This window comes from Cryptomeria japonica, chromosome 4, assembly GCF_030272615.1.
Source record: "Cryptomeria japonica chromosome 4, Sugi_1.0, whole genome shotgun sequence".
NCBI lineage: Eukaryota > Viridiplantae > Streptophyta > Pinopsida > Cupressales > Cupressaceae > Cryptomeria > Cryptomeria japonica.
Genome location: NC_081408.1, coordinates 532,458,222 through 532,476,170, shown reverse-complemented (window position 1 = coordinate 532,476,170; position 17,949 = coordinate 532,458,222). Strand labels below are relative to the sequence as shown.

Genomic DNA, 17,949 nt, shown 5'->3' with positions numbered 1-17,949 from the left:
ATACAGGGCGGGGTTGAGGGGCAGCACCCCATGAGGCCAAAAATACTTTTATTATTTTCTAAAGCCGGGTCTTATTTTTCTATTGGCCCACGTCCAATTAGGGTTACCCCTTAACCCCCAAAAAAGTCGTTTTTTTTTAAATTTTAATTTTAAACATTGCATATACGTGGGGCGACGGGAGACGTCTGGGCGTCTCCCTGTCCCTCGACAGACGTCTGCACATCTCTCGAAGGACGGGGAGACGCCCAGATGTCTCCACATCTCCGACGGAGATTGGGTGGCGATGGCAGGACGGCGGGGGGGGGACACGTCCCCGTGGGACACTGTGTAATCTTAACTGTCCAAGACCTTCAAATTACATATTAATGCCTTAGAGCAATCCTTTCTTAGCATGCAATTCAAGAGGATGAATGAAGTTTAAAAAACATTATTAACCTTTCTTTTAAAAAAGCATTGTTGCAATAATAGTTGTATGGAAAGAAGAGTGACTAAATTTGAGCATTTTTTGTGAATTTACAAAATAAATTATTGATGAGAAAAAACGATTGACATTGATATATTCTAGCATATTGTGTTAGTCCATTTTCTTGATCAATTGATAGCAGAATATATTAAAGCCAAAGAAAGAACATTGGTTTTGACTTATACAGGCCATATTGCTTACAGATTTTACATAACATAATCCCACTAAAATGGAAAGTATTTAACTCTATAAAACGCAATCAATTTCTTGTTATCTATTCCAAAATTTGTTTACAAAATGATAATTTGAAAATATAAAGAAAACTGAACCAACAAACTTGGATTTAAATGCAGGCTCAATTACAACTTACATAAGCATAAGGCCTCCGTCAAGCATACAAATAACTTCCTAATCCGAAAACAAAGTTACAGAAATGACTTCAAAATAAATTTCCAATGACAAAAAGTGATTAAGCAAAATGTATGCCAGCCTTGTTAAAGAGGGATAAGAGATGCAAGAAATCATCTTGAGTAAGCTTGGAAGATCTTTTATCTTCAAAATTGCCTTCTTGCAAGATATTGAGTATTTTATCCTTAAATTGAGAAGCCCCTTCCTGCATATCAGCATCATCAACATCCATTTCTTGATCTTCCCCAGCATCAATTTCCATAGTAGAGTCATTAGCTGGGTCACCCAAAATTGACACATCCCCAACTGTTGATTCATTAGGCTTTGAACATGCTTCTTGCAAAGCTTGAAATGTCTTATAGTTCTTCTCCAACAGTGTTAAGATATTTTTGGTTCTAAAGATTGCCCCCAAAGTTTTATTTTTGCGATTAAAACAGAGACGAATCATCCCATCCCACTCCTTGAAACTAATTGGAGGAAGAGGATTCCGGGGCTCAATTCGAACAACAGAGGAGTCTACTTTTGGTGGTGGCCTGAAATTATTTTTTCCAACTTTCAATAGATGCGAAACACGAGCCAACAACTGAGTATTCACAGAAAGGCGGCAATATAAGTTATCTCTTGGTTTTGCAACAAGCCGCATGGCAAACTCTCTCTGGAACATGATAATGGCACATCTAAAAATTGGTCTGTGTGACAAGAGCTTGAACGTAAGAGGAGATGATATCTGATATGGGATATTTGCTACACACACATCAAAATAGGGTAGTTCAGTTTTGAGAACGTCTCCTTGAATGACCTGCCAATTTAAATGCAAGTAATCCACAACTTAGTGATAGCATTATGCAATTTCAGATCAACATGATATGGGCAAATATCATTTTTATAATCACTAAATCCATAATGCTACAACATATTGGCAATGATATTGAAATTCTTTTAGAGTTTCGTGTGATTTTGAATGCAAACCTGCAACCGAATGGCATTGCTAGTTCCCTGCACCCTGCGCTGCAATTCCAACACCATACGAGGATCCAACTCCACTGCTATTACCTTTTTTGCTACCTCCAGCAACTTCATTGTCAAGTTCCCAGTCCCTGGCCCTATTTCCAGCACAATATCTGTACTCTTAATGCCTGCCTTTTGCACAATGGTCTGTACTAGCATTGGATTCTTAAGGATGTGTTGACCTTTTGATTTGTAAAACTGAATTCCTCCCTGCTGACGCTGTGCTGCCGAGGGCTTGGTTTTGCGCTCTTTCCCGCCTGCCATTTTTGTGCCTGGAGAGTAATAAAATGGATCATAAGTATAATTCAGAAAATAATGTCATAATTATGAATTAATTTAGCAGCTTGTAGTAAAAAGATGTTGATTTTGATTACGTTGGGTATAGAATATCAAACATCGGTAATAAACCAATTTATCAAATTGGAATTAGGTACAGGTACCAGTACAAGGAGATGCTATGCTGGTGGAGTGATAAAAAAATGGGTATTGGTAGCGATTGGGGGGGGAGTTGGTAGGGAAGATGGGTACATCTGTACAAAAAACACATAAAATCATAAATATGTACATATTTTCAGCCTAAAACAATAGTAATACCATATTAATATAAAACTATACTATATTAAATTTATTTTTTGAACATGTTAAATATCAATAATAAATCTTAAAATTATAAAGAGAGATGTACGGATATGGCCAAAAATACCATATCAAATATAAATAAAACTATTTTTCCAAACCCTCTAATATAGATACCACTCATTACGACATTCATTAAACTTTGGTAGAATCATGCATAAGCAGTCTGCAATGGAATTCTTGCAAGTTTTCTTTGTAAACTCCTGTCAAATGTCTATAACATCAGATGTCCTCTCTCCATTTTGTATCCCATCTCCCCTAAAAATAAATCTGAGGGTGAGCTAGGAAGGAGATTGCAAAATTGTGAATAATGTTTGTGATGATATGGAAACCATCATGGGTCCGACATAAACAAGATTTTCAATATCACTAGAATTTACTTGATGATATCTGCTAGTCTTGATGAATATCCAACAATGGCTATGAGAGCTGAAGGCTGAAACACAGTGGTTAAAATACAAAAAACATCATGGAAATAAAATGCTCAAGTGCTACAAAGTTTAGTTTGAAATCCTATATAAAGTCTATTTTGTAAGAATAGCCTACCTGAATTTCTTCACAATTGCATTCTCTCAAGGCAATTTTGAGGTAGTTGGCTAAGCTATTTAATGACTGCCTATGGCAAGCACATCCTTTATGGTCAGCCCATAGCATATAGATTGTTTGATGTCCTTACACAATCTGGAAGGATATTATTCAGGAAGAATATTTTTGTAATCGATTACCAAACAACTTCATTTCCCACCCTTGTCCACATGTCCCAGGGCCTCCTTTGTGGACTGATGAAAAACAACATAGCATTCTGTGGTATCTAACTTCTATAATTTTGGTGCGTTGGGAAGGAGAATAATGTCTGGTCTGGAAAGTGGCGAGGTATAGATTTGACTGCTGATTGAAGAGAAGCCTGACTTCTCTTTTTGAAAATCAGTTATTACAAGATCATCTAATCTCTCCAAGATATATATTAGTTATAAGAAAACTGCAGTAGTCAAGGGAAAATTCAGTACCTGCAAGAGCAGTAGCCATCATCAGAGTTTGGAAAGGAAAAATGCTGCAACTTTTTTCTGTACTATTTGGCACCAATACCAACAATGCAGAAGAATTTGACACTCTAATCTGGGACCTTGAGCATGCCCTTGAACTTAGAATTAGATATCTTTTGGTCGAAGGGAATTCTATGATCACAATTAGAAGTTTGATAAAATGCTTCCATGGGCATTCATGCACTTATATTGTTCCTAACGATTTATATTACTGTTACCAATTTTATCCTTTTCATGTTAAAATTGCCTAATGATAAGGGGGTAGGTCTTATTAGAAAATTTTACTACTTTTGGCAATTTTAAATTAAATTATCTTGGTAATGTTGGATGGAAATCATGTATCCGAAAGTCCTTGGTTGTGTAAAGTCCCTTAAGTTTTAGGAGTAAATAAGCTTTCAAACCACGTTAGGAAAGTCAAAAGGGAGTTCCTTTGATTTTCGAGGGAGATTTTTATTTTGTTTGAGTTTACACCATCCCTAACTTCAGCTAGAACCCAAGGTTGGAGAATGAGTTAGTATCAAGGTACATTGAAGTTAGGCATGCACGTGGACTATTCTTTGTAAAAGAAAACCCTAGTTTTGTTTTAGCTCAGCTATGCCCGCCAAGAAAGAACTTTCAGTTAGTTATCAGAAAATAAAGGAGAAAACTCTGAGCTTAAGGGCATAGATCCAGTGAGAACAACAGTTGAGGAGCAGATATGTCAATGAAAGTATCAAAAATAGTCGTTTGGAAGAGCCACATCTTAGTCTACAACTGCAGATGTCAAAGGGTTTTTCTAAAAAGAAAAGAGGTAGGATCTTATCAGAACCCCACGAGCCCAAATGCATTGATCTTGCTTCTATCCTTTAATGGAGAGTTATTTCATTTTTAATATTTTTAAAAGCCAGTATCTGCATTCTCAAAATAGTTTATATCTTGAGCATACAGTCATTGTCATGATAGGATTCATGACTGTTAAAACTTGAGCCAGAATACACAAATACACAAGTCCTTATCCTGGGAAAACCCCCCACTTGAGGGTGAAAAACCCAGCCACACAAAATGAATCTTTTATTATGATTGCAAGTCTGATAAAATAATAAGAAGTCAAGAACTAAATACGATTGTTATCATATAACAACCCACAGTAATCTGAACCTGTTCAAGAGAGACTGAACCTTCACAGAGAGAAGACTTAAAAAATGATGAAGATCGCAGAATAAATGATCTCCAACAAAAGCTCAAACATTACACAGAAGCCCAAACCTTACATAGGAAACTTGAACATTACATATGAAGCCCGAACATTACACGGTGATTATCAGACAAAAAATGAATGACGGAATGCCTTCAGCTCTACCCACGACTGCCTTATCACCAATCTTATATAGGAATCCGTCATAACCCGCAACAAGCAAGAGAACAATCAACGCACGAAAAAGACCAGACTCTTCACGTACTCTCCCGAACTAGCCATTACTCTTCCCCATGGGAATGACAAGAGTCGCGCATAAGGAAAGAGGTCGGTTACACCACCGACGCAAGGAGGAAAGGCAACCGACGAACTCCATACGGGAATAGAAACGGAAGCCAGCATAGAAACACTCCACATCGGATAAGAACAGCTGGCAAGGCTTCTTCAGAAAATCTCTCTCGCAGCTGTAAATCTTCAACAATGACAAGTTTATTCATCAAGATAGAGGTTTTTAGCATGTTATTTAGTATAGATTAAGAGCAGTCATTTAAGGTTGAATAAAAGCACAAGATACAGCTCAATGTCCATGATAAAATAAGGACAACCCTCATGCAATAACCAAAGGGCAGAAATCAGGTCTGAGACAAGTTTGTATGCAACAAAGACAGTCTTGAGGGAAAGCACATTCAATCAAATGACAAAGCAATCTTGTCAAATAGCAATGTTGGTGATAAAAGAATAAAGAATATTACAGTCCCAAGCATGTCAAAGGATAATCTGCCCTTTTGAAGGTCCTTGTTGCAGTCATAAAGCCAAATATAGCAGCCTTCAATGTGATAGAATCACAAAGAACAGTAAGCACAGCTAGTAGACACAGTCATAACAATGGCATCCATACTGATAGTAACATGGGTTTGTGCATGCAATGAGTAGACATAGAAGTCATTATAGAGCCTGATATTTAGAAGGGGGAACCATTATTGGAAGGTTGTTAAAGGACAAATTCATATAAGGGGATCACTGTTATAGCAATGCAGTAGAATGCAGTGACAATTAAACCACTATACACTTACAATGACTAGCTCAAAGACAGTGATAAAGGGATGATGCCAGAGTTTTAAACCTCTATTGCCTTGCAAATAAAGACAGAACAACACCTTCAGCATTTAAGATTAATGGTCACAAGAGAAGAACATGAGATCCCTACCTTAAATCTTATAGCAGCAAATACAGTTCACAATGGTCAAATACCATTGTCAAGAAGTAGGGTAAAAGGAACAAGTATATACCATTGACTGGTAAGAGAGTTATAGCTATCAAAGAGTTTTACGATTACAGAGACCATGAAAATAATACAGACCTATAGGTCTCAGTCAAGGCTAAAGGGACAAAATACAGAGAAAGAATGCCACTAAATCTTTGTGGTAGATACCAATATGCAGTCAAAGAACAGTATACTCAAGATACAGTGATATGTTAAGGACAGTGACAACCATTTCCAAAGCAATATACAGTGAACAGGAAGATTCTATCAAAAATGACAGCGAGCTGTCAAAAAATCTAGACATATTACAGAGTCACAAAAGAATATCTCAGAGATCCAAGAGCCTGAGCAAGTAGAAGAGGGAAGTCATATTGAGACCACTATCAAAGTCACAAATACAGTGAGTGCTAATGAGCAGTATCTCCAAGGAATGTATGAGAAAGGTGCAAAAAGAAGAGATTACAATCCATTGTTCTTATTCACAGTCTATATCAAGTTAAATAATTTGATGCAAATCAAGTGACACACTATAACAGTATGGAGAGCAGCATTTTTTGCCCAGAAGACAGAAGAGTGCAATCCTCACCAAGATAGCCCTTTGTCAGTACAAAGTAGATATATATTTTGGAAAGGGCGGCTCCCAGCTCACTGTCCTAAGGTCAAGGTTGCAGTCAAACAGTTTGTAGCAGTCATCAACACCAAAGAGATGCCCTTGTCAGAGACACATATTGTTCACAGCCATGAAGGACTGAGAAAGTGTCTTAAAGAGCAATCACAATGAGCAAGACAGTCCTAGCATGAATCAAGACAACAAGAATGTTGCTTTCAAACACAAAATGCATCATTACCAAAAGACAGACTACATGATGTAGGTACAGTCATCACACGGGCTGAAGACTCAAGGCAAGTCTTGATACAGAAACAGTAAGCAGTGGGAATGAATGTAATAAAGTCAATATGGGTATCCCTGTGAGTAGCAAATTATGGCTCATTCACTGTTACTTGTTCATCATGATCAAGCTGAAGGGCAAATTTGAGGAGTTTGATGAGGCTAACTATCATGAGATGATCATAAGGATTGATTCTCACAGTGAAATTTGAATTTCAAACTGGTCATCAATGTTATCAAATTAAAATTTCAAAATCAAATGAAGGAGGTCACCTACAAACAGATTTCATGATTAAAGGAGGTTGATGAGAGCTAAAAATCAGTCTTACCCCTGATTTGAAGGCTCCAAGGGGTGAGTCATCAACTCAGAGCAGTTTTGGAAGTGAAATTAGCTCCTTCCAGTTCTAGCCCACTTTTGGAGGCATTTTCAAATCAGCTCACCCAGCAAGGTCCCAATTTGAAATTTTCAATCAGTCAACTATCGGATTTTAAGGAAATAAGCAGCCAACACACTCAACAAGCCAGCTGAGTTATCAAGTCTAAAAGAGCTAGAATTTTGAATTTCAAATTGTAGGAGCAGCACTTCAATAAAAGGAAAACTTGCAATTCATTTTCAGTTAGTTTTTTCCTTTCTCTGTGTACTTAGTAGTGAATTGAGTATTGTAACTCATATTTTCTGAATATTCTCTTAGTTCTTCTCTGATTTTAGATGCAATCAGCTGTTTTATAGCTTGTAACCTGCTTTTGAATGGAAATTAGAGTTGTAACTACACTTTGTATGAGCTTTTGTTCTAGAAATCAATAATGATTCTTGCTGCTCCTGCTCATTTATTTGTCTTTTCATAGTGTTTATATTGTCATTCTGGAAATTCATTGTGATTTACTTTAATCCTTTGATTTCTTGCACATGTATGCAATGTTAGATAAATATCCTTTGATTAGATCAGGGCATATGTTGTGTTAAATTTGTATTTTCAGTTAAGTGTCATTGTATGGTCATTTCCATCTTTCATGTCAACTGAAAAATAAAAACCTTCATATGTATTGTTTATGATCATCTTAGGAGGTGATGAGTCGTGAATGCAGACAATTAGTGGAGTCTTTTCAAAATTAGAAAACAAAACATTTTGGTGCATCACCTCAAGTAGATTAGATTTTCATTTACAATCATTTCTCTATCCCTTTTCTCTGCAAGAATTAGTAGTTGTCGGAAAATTCAAAGGGAACCAGCCCTCTCTGGAGGTCTACTTCCGTCATAGGGTACCCACAACCTGGAGGTAGTCCCATGTGTGACAGGTTAGCTGAGTCTAGGCTTAGCTAGGGTGCAGACCTTAGTGATAACAATTACTCCTCAGAAAAATCCAGGACTTTGTCTTCTTCCTTTAGTTCAACAATCCTCATTTCTTGGGGGAAAAAATGGAAATTAATAGTTTGACCAACCTTGGGGTTGAGAAGCTTCTCTACTTATGATATTTCTTCTAACTAGTTCAAAGAGTAAAAATATTCTAATTTCAAGTGAACAAACGGGCACTTATGATGAGTTAACTACACAAGCCATTAAGGAGGTGACTCATTACCCTTCCATATGCACCATCAAATCGTGCATCACTTTTCAAACATTAGGTGGAATTATGCATGCCAACAATCCCCATTTTTCCATAGAGGAAATCATGGAAACTAATTGCCTGACCAACCTTGGGGTTAGAAACTCCTCTATTTATGATATTTCTTCTAGTGCAAAGAGTTAAAATATTCTAATTTCAAATGAATAAACACTGGCAATGAAGGCCTATCAAGTTGCAAAACATGGAAACCTCAAATGTTTAAATGAAAATGTGGAAGAAAACAATAATAGACTGAAATACTAATTATCAGAAGAATGGGATCTAAAATCTCCTGTCAAAGGGGCATGATCTAATAAGCCCAGTAAGGAGCTCCAAAGTGTAACAAGATAAAATCTCTGTCAACAGGACCTCTAAGAGGAAACCAGGCAAGGCAAGTGTTAAACTCCTGCTCAGGGAACAGGAAGGAAAACATATCCAAGCCTACCTATCAGGATCATAGAAGATACTAATAATGATGCGGAATTGAGCAGGCTTCTTCAAAGGTCTAAAGTGACACTCCATATAAACCAAGGAGACTCAGCTCATTAGAGCCTAACACAAAATCTATATCAAGTTGGAGATCAATGAGTATTCTAAATGAGGCTTTCAATATCCCCCCTGGTTTAAATCCATATCTATTTCTAGCATTGCTTCAGTGAGACAAAAACCAGCATACCTCTTGGCTAATTGTGGTATAATTTGGAACCATGAGCAATTTGTTGATAGCCCAAGTGCCAAGGAGTGGGTTGGCCTGAGCTCCTTGATCATCAATGCCATACCTTCCTGATCTTGAGAATCAAATGTTGAAAGGATTAATGGCTCAAGAATTTTTTCTTTTAAATTCCACATGGCAAGTTTAAAGTTTCAACTTCAATTGACTTCACTGTTGACAAAGCTTGAGGGATTCGCCAGGATTTGATATGGTATAAGAGGCACCACCATCTATCAAATCTACATCGGGTAAGCCATCCAGTCTTGAAAAGAATTGGTATTAACATTATAAGGGAAGGAAGACGCTGTACAAAACTTGTGAAACGAGCATTCCTTCTCTTTGTGGCGAGGTTCAAGTGAAATTTGTGAGTGCTCAATGGAGAAGCAAGGCCAAAGAGAAGGTCAAAATTGAAGGAAATGAAATGTAAATAATAAATTCCAGTTAACCTCATCTCTCTTAACTGTTTCGCCTCCTCATCCCCTGAACCTCCATGCAACATATTTTGTTTTGGGAAAGGAACTATTATTGTAACCTATACATAAGAATAAATGCTCACATGTATGCCAATTATTTACTACAAATTATGTTGATGAATTTCTTTCTCAAAAATTAAGGTATCTTAGTGACCAATTTGAATAAATGTGATCTGTATATAAGGTTGGTAACACACATCATGGTTGTAGATACAGGTAAAAATTTAGCAGTACGCTACTATGCTTCAAGGTGATGGATCATCTGATGGTTGATTTTGTTCTTTTTCTTACTAGATGACCAATGCACCTCTTTGACAGTAGTTTGAATCTCTTTGCAAACTTTGCTATTTTCATGTTGGGCTTTGACAGATTTCTCTGATGAAATCCTTAAAACTTGTTCACAAAGATTACCTAATCATGCTTTGTTGTAATCCAGTAGTTTGAATCTCTTTGCAAACTTTGCTATTTTCATGATGGGCTTTGACAGATCTCTCTGATGAAATCTTTAAAGCTTGTTCACAAAGATTACCTAATCATGCTTTGTTGTAATCCAGTTTCACATAATTAGCCAATAGGCTAAATTATGTGGGAGGTTTTGACCCGAAACAAGTCTCACACTGTCAAACAACTACTCGTTGCCATTAAACTGTGAAGTAGTTGCTGGTTTTTAGTTACCAATTTTTTGGTTGGACAAGTGTCAGTAATTTTTGTTTTGTTTGATGAAGAGCCAATGTTTACATCTATTTTTTGTTTATAGTGAACAGATAGTAATAGTTGCTGTAGGGAGACTGGTTTTGGTTTGTCTCATCTTTTAAATTTTTTTGCTTTGGTCATTTTTCAAAAACGTTTCCTCCAAACTCTGCCATTTTTCTCATTGACATCATTGACAGGGCAACAAAATTTAATTTTAGAGAAAAGGAGAAAAGAGAGTCGAGAGAGCAGAATGATCTTTTTATTGGGCAAAATGATGCATTTAGGGCATTTTAGGGTTTTTGGATGCAAAAAAAGGTCAAAAATGTGTCTTTTTCTTACTTTTTGGTTCTCAGCACCTCTGCGTACGCCTGGGTACGTACCTAGGATGTACCCCCCAGTGAACCCTATGCAGGTGCACGCACCAGAACGGCCAAACCCTGCAACTTAGGATAAAAACAAGCAAAAGCATGAACCAAGGCAAAGAAATCCATGCTCCAGTTTTCAAAGAGATTTATGACAGTCAAATTTATAAGAAAAACCTTGCTTATGGTGTCAAGGTCCATTATGTGAAGTAAAGTGTTAAAAAGTGACAATCTCAGTTAGATTGCAAAGAAGAAAGTGAACCAAAACATTGGAAATCCAACTAGAAGTGAGAGTTTGCATCTATGAATTTAGTCTAACCAATAAAAGGACAGCAACACTGAACAAGATAAGGATTATGTTAGGACAACAAAGATTACCCAGAAATGTCATGACGACAGATTTTAGTCAAAAGAAGTGGATGGCAAAGTTTGCAAAGTCTATGACAGTTAGGAGAGTTGAAGAAAGAAAACAGTGGGACTGTTAGAGGATAGAAAATGCACCTAAGACAATGGCCAAGAGGTAAGCAAGGAAAAGGAGAAGAGTATTTAGTGTGCCATTCATTATTGATATGTTTCAAAAAGAAGATTTAGAGAAAATGATGACAGAGCCCTAAACATGAAGACCAATGCGCAAAAAGAAGAATGCAAAAGGACAGTTTGTCCTAAATGAGCTGTTGAAAATGAAAGAATTGATTTGAATAGCGAGTAGAAACAGTGGATAAAAGGATTTTTGAGGGTTAAGAGTAAGCAAGAAAGTGATCAAAATTTTATAAGACAGATAATTGTGAGTGCATGGCATGGTATATTATAAGAGAGGCCATAAAACAGTCTCAAACAAATCTTTTTAACAACAAATCTTTCAGCCATTTTGAAGGGTCCATCATTGTGGGAGTCATGTAGTTTTGCTGATGTGTTTATAACCCTTGCTAATAAAATCCTTGTCAATGCAAGTTGTTCTAAAAAGTACCAAGGAATAGCTTGCAGGGGGGTATAAAAGATCACATGAAGAATAAAGATTAAGCACACAAGCATGTGTTTTTCTAAAGAATAATACGCGACCATGGTGCACAGAAGAAAGTCCCCAGGGAAGGCGCTAGTCAGCTATTTGGTAAGGGGCACCAACATAGGGTGCGATTTAACAGTCAAATGTTTAAACGCCAGGGATGAACTTCTTGTATCATCTAATCTCTGTCTAAAATCAGTTTTTTTCTTTATTTCCAATTTTCTGCAGCAATTTCAAATAAAGATAGCCATTCATAGATATTTATACATTCCAATACAATAGTACGTACTTAGAAATTGCTCTACCCTTGCTGTATTTTGTTTCCTTCTCAGCTGAGTATCCTCTTTATTCTCTTCGTCGGCCTGCAACAGTTTTCCGTCCTTCCCTTCTAAAATTGTCTTTAGAAGATCCCATAGTCTTCCATGTTATTTTCTTATCCAAAGCAAAAGAAATGGAAAACTCTCTCTATTTTACTACAGTCGGTATGATCTCAACATTGCCAGGAATATATCTAAGAATGGATTCAGCTTTATTCTACGATTTCACGATAAACCTTACAAAACCCTATTGCTGCCATGTATTCTCCTGCCTTTATTTTAAATAAGAAATTATTCCAAAACAATCTTCGATTGGGCCTATAGCTCAGTGGTAGAGCATTTGACTGCAGAGCAAGAGGTCACCGGTTCGAACGCGGTTGGGCCCTCGCAACATTAACGTTTTATCTATAATTGGTGTAATTTACAGAAATTTATTTTGTTTAGAATTTCAAGTTTAAAGTATAAAATAAGAATTTATTTTTAAAAAAAATTATTTTAGTTTTTGGCTGCAGATTTAAATAAAATGATATTTTATTTGAAAATTGATTTTATTTTTTATATATATAAACAAGGTGGTAAGAGATGGAGTGTGAGAGTAATGAAGTGAATGTGTTAACAATTAGCATACCTATCTTTATAGAAATATAAGTAATATCTTTGATTGAAATCTTTTTTTTTTTAGAATGTAATTATTATTGAATGTTTAATCTCCATGACCAAAATAAATAGATGTATGGCTCTTAAATTGTTCTTAATAGTCTATATGCTTCTTCTTCTTTTTTTGCTCGGTAATAATATTTATTATATTAATATCCAAAAAAGAGTTCATATATAATATCCAAACAACACCTCAAGTATCTGAAACTACGAAAAAGGCAATACTGCCACCCCAACATAAAGCTGCTAAAAAACAACCAATATTGTCAATTAAAGGCGACCCCCAAAAAACTAACCAATTACATAAAAAATTATGGCCAAACCAAGTCTAAAAATACGCATATCCAAAAAAGGCATTTCCCCACCATAAAATAGAAACAACACCAACTCATTGGGCTTTCCGCCTACACTTGCTCCTCGCCACCCCAACATCTCTATATTTTGTCACCTTCAGTTGTTTAGGACGCAACACCCATCTCTAAACTCCCTTGGCCTCTGTCTTGGCCTGTGCAATTACTTCATCCATCTCTTTAATTTCCACTATCAGCTTTAGCACATCCTAGCCCCTTCTTGCCTCTTGTCTGCGATTAAATTCACACATACCCCTCGCCCACTGAAGAAAAAGGTATAAGCTTGCTTTTCCACCATTACCACCTACCTCCAATCCCTCTTGTACATCAAACCCAGCTCTACCCATTCTACCCGACTCTACCCATTCTAAATCGTCATGGACAATTGCTTGCATTACCCTTCTAACTGTTGTCGTAGATTCTCCCAGCTCCAAACCCCAAGCCATGATGAGGGAAAACACATCCATCTTCGATTTGTGCCTTAATTTGAGCAAGTTGAAAGCACCCCCCACCACAATTGCCGCACTCTAAGCCAACAACTCATCCGAAAATGTAAACATCCTTTGCAGTTGACTCATGGCTATTTCCCCGTAGAAGGAATAAATTTGTTTCCTGCTTCATAATGTGAACTTAGCTTCCATGCTCACCACTCTCCCCGCTTCACCACCTTTCAAAACAATGACAGTTTGCTTCCACAAAACCCTGCTATGAATACGACTTTCATCTCAATGAAGCCTCGAGAAAATGAGGATAGTTTTAAATGCAAATTCGGATACCTTGAAAGCCATCATTAATAGCTTTCCTCGCCTAACTCAAATGTCACCCTTAGCTAACATACCTATGTCATCCGTACTGAACTGGTTGTTGTGACATTAATGCCCACTACCCGTTTCCTCCTTAAAACAAACACTCTAAAAATTTTCCAATCTAAAATCGCCAACTGCATTAAATGTAAGAGCCCATTTGGAAAGGATATCTGCCTCAACATTACCAGTACGCCTTACATGGCTTAATTGAAAATCATCAAAATATTTCAGTTCTTCAATGATATTGTAAATCCAACCTTGCAAGTGCCATGCCTCAATCCCCTTCTTCATTAATGCCAAAATAATAATTAAATAATCTCCCTCTAAATGCACTTTTCTAGCGCCTAACTGTTTACACATCCTAACAGCTAGCAGCATCGTTGAAGCTTCAACCAAATTATTTGTACCTTCAACCAATATCTGGGCACCTAAAGCCAAAACCTCACCCTTCCAATCCCTCACAATAACCCCTACCCCTGATGGTCTTGGGTTGCCTTTAGAGGCCCCACCAAAATTCGCTTTCCACCATCCCTCCATAGGTCTCTCCCACGCAACATTCAAACTACCATTGTTGGGTTGAACCCAACTAAGCCCCTTTACGGGCGTCTATATATGCTTCTTAATTCTTTAAACATGCAGTAAATAATTATATATCTCATTAAATTGTTTATGTGAAATAACAAAGTTGGAGATTGATTTTACTAGTTCCTGTTAGATTCCTAAAGAAATATTTTTTAGTGGGCATGGAACTATGGAACTGCTAATTTTGATTGGGTGGGAGTCTATGCTAACTTGATAAAAATAATAATTATTGATAATAAAAACAAACAATTAGAAGAAAGAATTTCAAATCCTTGAGCTCAGTAACACAAATAAAGACTTGCAGAAGTGATACAGATATGATTCGAGGCATCATTTAATGTTTCCATTTTGAATTGAGAATCACAAAGATTTATCTAGTTATTGTGATTTGTTTCCATTTGGGAGATCTATGACAAGTTGTCAATTCTCTTAAGAGCTGGTAATGAAATATTTGTAAATCGTAGTAGTGAGATTTTTATTGCACATTAGTACAAAAATAAATTTTAATTATACATCTTAATTCTATTGTCTTTTTGAAAAAATGCATTTATACTACACCAAAAAGAATGAGTATTAGATTTAAATGAAAACTCGTGTCCCTCATAGACATTAAGTTTCCACAATCCATGAGATAATGATCAACTATTTCCAGAATCGATTGGGTGTAATTTTGTTGCATCAACATTTTGGATCACAATCTGTGATCCATCATCGGGATGAAACAAGTTAGAGAGCATGCAGAAGTGAAAGATGTCCAAGGAGCAGACCATGGAGGCTAAAAAGAGGGAGGGAATAGGCACAGAGATCAAGGGAGGATGACAAGACAAATGAAAATAAAAATAAAAGAAGAGGGAGAAGTCAAAAAACAAGAATAAAAGAGAAAAAGAAAGGACACAATGACCAAAATATAAAATAAAAAAAGAAAAAATAATAAAAAATACAATAAATAGCTAAATAAAAATAAAATAAATAAAGAATAAGAACGAAGGGAGTATATGTGTGTGTGTACATTTATACACATGTACATATATATATAAACAAGCATATATATATATAAAAGAAAATAATAGAATATTTATACATGTATACATAAACAAAAAGAAGCAAAGAGAGAAAGCAGGGGAACAAATAACCCACAAAAATGGAAAAAGAGAAGTAAAGACTAACACAGGACGATCAAGAGAAACAAAGAGGAGAGAAAAGCCATCAACAAGAGATGGGAAGAGATAGAAGGCCAAAGAGGCACAACAACCAAGAGGAACAACTAAAGGAAGAGAGAGAAGAAACCCCAGGGAGAGAAGTTAGGAATGATGAAGGTGGCAAGATCAAAGGTTTGAGATCAAAGGTTGCCAGGATAGACTAAGACCCCACCCCCTCATCACGATTCAAGTTGGAAATATGGTTATTGATATCAATGGCTTCCTTGAGCTTGCACTTGAAAATTTTATCTTCCTTGCATAAAACTTGAGTGCTTTCTAAATAGATATAGTGCTCAGTAGAAGAGGCATGCTTCGCAAGGGCCGATTTGGAAACACGCTCATGCCTAATGTCAACATTGTGCTCTTTGATTCTGGTGGAGAAAGAGCGACCCGTTTCACCAATGTAAGGGGTGCCACGTGAACACATTATCTTATAGACCCCAGAGTCTAGAAGCATGTCTTTAGAGTCTTTGACTACAAGCATTCAGTCCCTCAAGGTAGACACGGGCTTGAAGGCACATCTAAGACCTTTCCTTAAATGGATCTTAGAGATTTTGTGGGAAATGCCTTCAATGTAAGGGAGAGAGGCAAAGGGAGGGGAAGGCGACTCGAACAAAGAGGACTTGGGAACGAATTGAGACTTGGCTTGAGAAATGGCTCCAGAGCTTTGTTTTCTATTAAACCCATTTAATAGGAACACACGATGAAGATGGGCCAACTCAAGCTTTACATTGTCTTCATCGCAAATGCGTAATGCTCTATTGGCCAGGGTCTTAAGAATGCTTGATTTTTGGGTAGGATGGTGATGGGAGGAGGCATGGAGGTAGAGATCAGTGTGGATGACTTTACGGAAGATGCCACGACCCAACAAGTCATCTGGTTTTCTAATAAGGAGATCGTCTAAGAAGGAGAGTTGGTTATCATGCTCAAGTTCCTTGGTGAAAGAGATGCTAGGTACCAAGCTATTAAGGTGGGCATGAAACTCTTCTAAGGTATTAAGCCCATGAGGCCAACACACATTGGTGTCGTCCACATACCTTTTCCACCATCTAGGTTTGAGTGGAAAGGAGAAAAGAGCCACTTCCTCAAAGTGCTCCATGAAAATATTAGCAATGATGGGAGAAAGAGGGGAGCCCATGGCTACACCATCCACTTGCTCATAGATGAAAAATACAACACTTGAGAAATTGTCCCAATGGAGACCAAATTTGTATCCTTTTACAAGAATTAATTTTGACTTTAATTTGAATGGCCATGCCCTTTTAGAGATATCCCCAATTATATTGAATTGATATATGATGATTGGGAAAACATTATGTAACTATTATTACTCTATTTGGGAAATAAATCATAAAAATCCTAAGCAAGTTTGAAGCTTTCATTTTGGTTGTTGTTGTCTTCTCATAACCTATATGTTGTCTTTTCATGAATATCATATGCCAGGATCTGGTTTTGTCACATTTTAGTAATAAAAAATTATCAAAACAATGATAAATAATAGGCTACACTTGTATCTTCTTTTTCAATAACAAAATCTACCTATGCAAGCATAATTTGGAAAAAGCTATCCAACATAGAAATTAAGTAACACATAGAATCAAACTAGAGGTTAATACACATGAAAAATAATGCATACGAACTGTTTGACAAAATGGCTAGAGGATATGCGGTCCGTGATTTTTTAACAGCGGACCTATTGTATCTATACAAGGCTCTAGAATTACTTCTAATAATAGAATCATCTAAATATCAAACAACAATCCCAAATTATAGAAAGATATTGGAAAACACACAATACAAAGCAAAAAACAATCAAAGATGGTTAGATTAGGATAATTTAGCATAATCGTTAAGTTGTTTGCAATTCGCTTTGATTTGATTTCTAACCCGATTTTCTCAATCTACACCTAATATTTAAGCCTAATTCTTCACCTCCATTTCTTCCTCCATATCTCTTTGTCCCTCTTTATACATCTCTCTCTAGACCTATCTCTCTACCTCTCCTGCAATCCCTGCTTCTCTCTTTCTCAATATCTACACTTATCTTTCTACATTTTCATCACTCCCTCCTCTATCTCACTCTCTCCCCCCTAATATCTAGACATGTCTCTCTACCTCTCCCTCCCTCCCTCCTTCCCTCCCTACTCTCAATCTCACCTCTCTCTCTCTCCCCAATCCCTCTACATATCTCCTTATGTATCTCCTTCTCCCCTCTCACACTCTCTCTACCTACCTCTCCCTCCCTCCCTATCTCTCTACCTCTCCTTTCCACTTGTTTTTTATGTGTAATTTGACTATGACACTTA

At 36.8% G+C, this 17,949-nt stretch overlaps 2 protein-coding genes and 1 non-coding gene across 6 annotated transcripts; 1 reads left to right on the top strand and 2 right to left on the bottom strand.

Moving 5' to 3' along the window:
- Positions 1–702: 702 nt before the first annotated feature.
- LOC131044121 (ribosomal RNA small subunit methyltransferase) lies at positions 703–12,357 on the bottom strand. Of its 4 annotated transcripts, none has more exons than XM_057977379.2 (4): positions 12,022–12,357; positions 4,809–5,204; positions 1,841–2,151; positions 703–1,670 (listed from the first exon to the last, which is right to left on the bottom strand). In XM_057977379.2, the coding sequence occupies exons 3-4, from the start codon at positions 2,141–2,143 to the stop codon at positions 933–935; spliced, it is 1,041 nt and encodes a 346-aa protein (XP_057833362.2). In that variant the 5' UTR covers positions 2,144–2,151; positions 4,809–5,204; positions 12,022–12,357; the 3' UTR covers positions 703–932. The 4 variants fall into 4 exon arrangements, with proteins under 4 accessions (XP_057833362.2, XP_057833360.2, XP_057833361.2 ...); XM_057977377.2 differs by lacking the exon at positions 4,809–5,204 and adding an exon at positions 2,254–2,409; XM_057977378.2 differs by lacking the exon at positions 4,809–5,204 and adding an exon at positions 2,320–2,409.
- Positions 12,358–12,363: 6 nt separating this feature from the next.
- Positions 12,364–12,435, top strand: TRNAC-GCA (transfer RNA cysteine (anticodon GCA)). Its single transcript has one exon. It is a non-coding gene; the product is annotated as a tRNA-Cys (tRNA).
- Positions 12,436–13,967: 1,532 nt separating this feature from the next.
- Positions 13,968–14,399, bottom strand: LOC131044114 (uncharacterized). The gene has a single exon (XM_057977365.2). It carries the CDS (start codon positions 14,397–14,399, stop codon positions 13,968–13,970), a length of 432 nt encoding a protein of 143 aa, XP_057833348.2.
- Between the last annotated feature and the right edge of the window lie 3,550 nt (positions 14,400–17,949).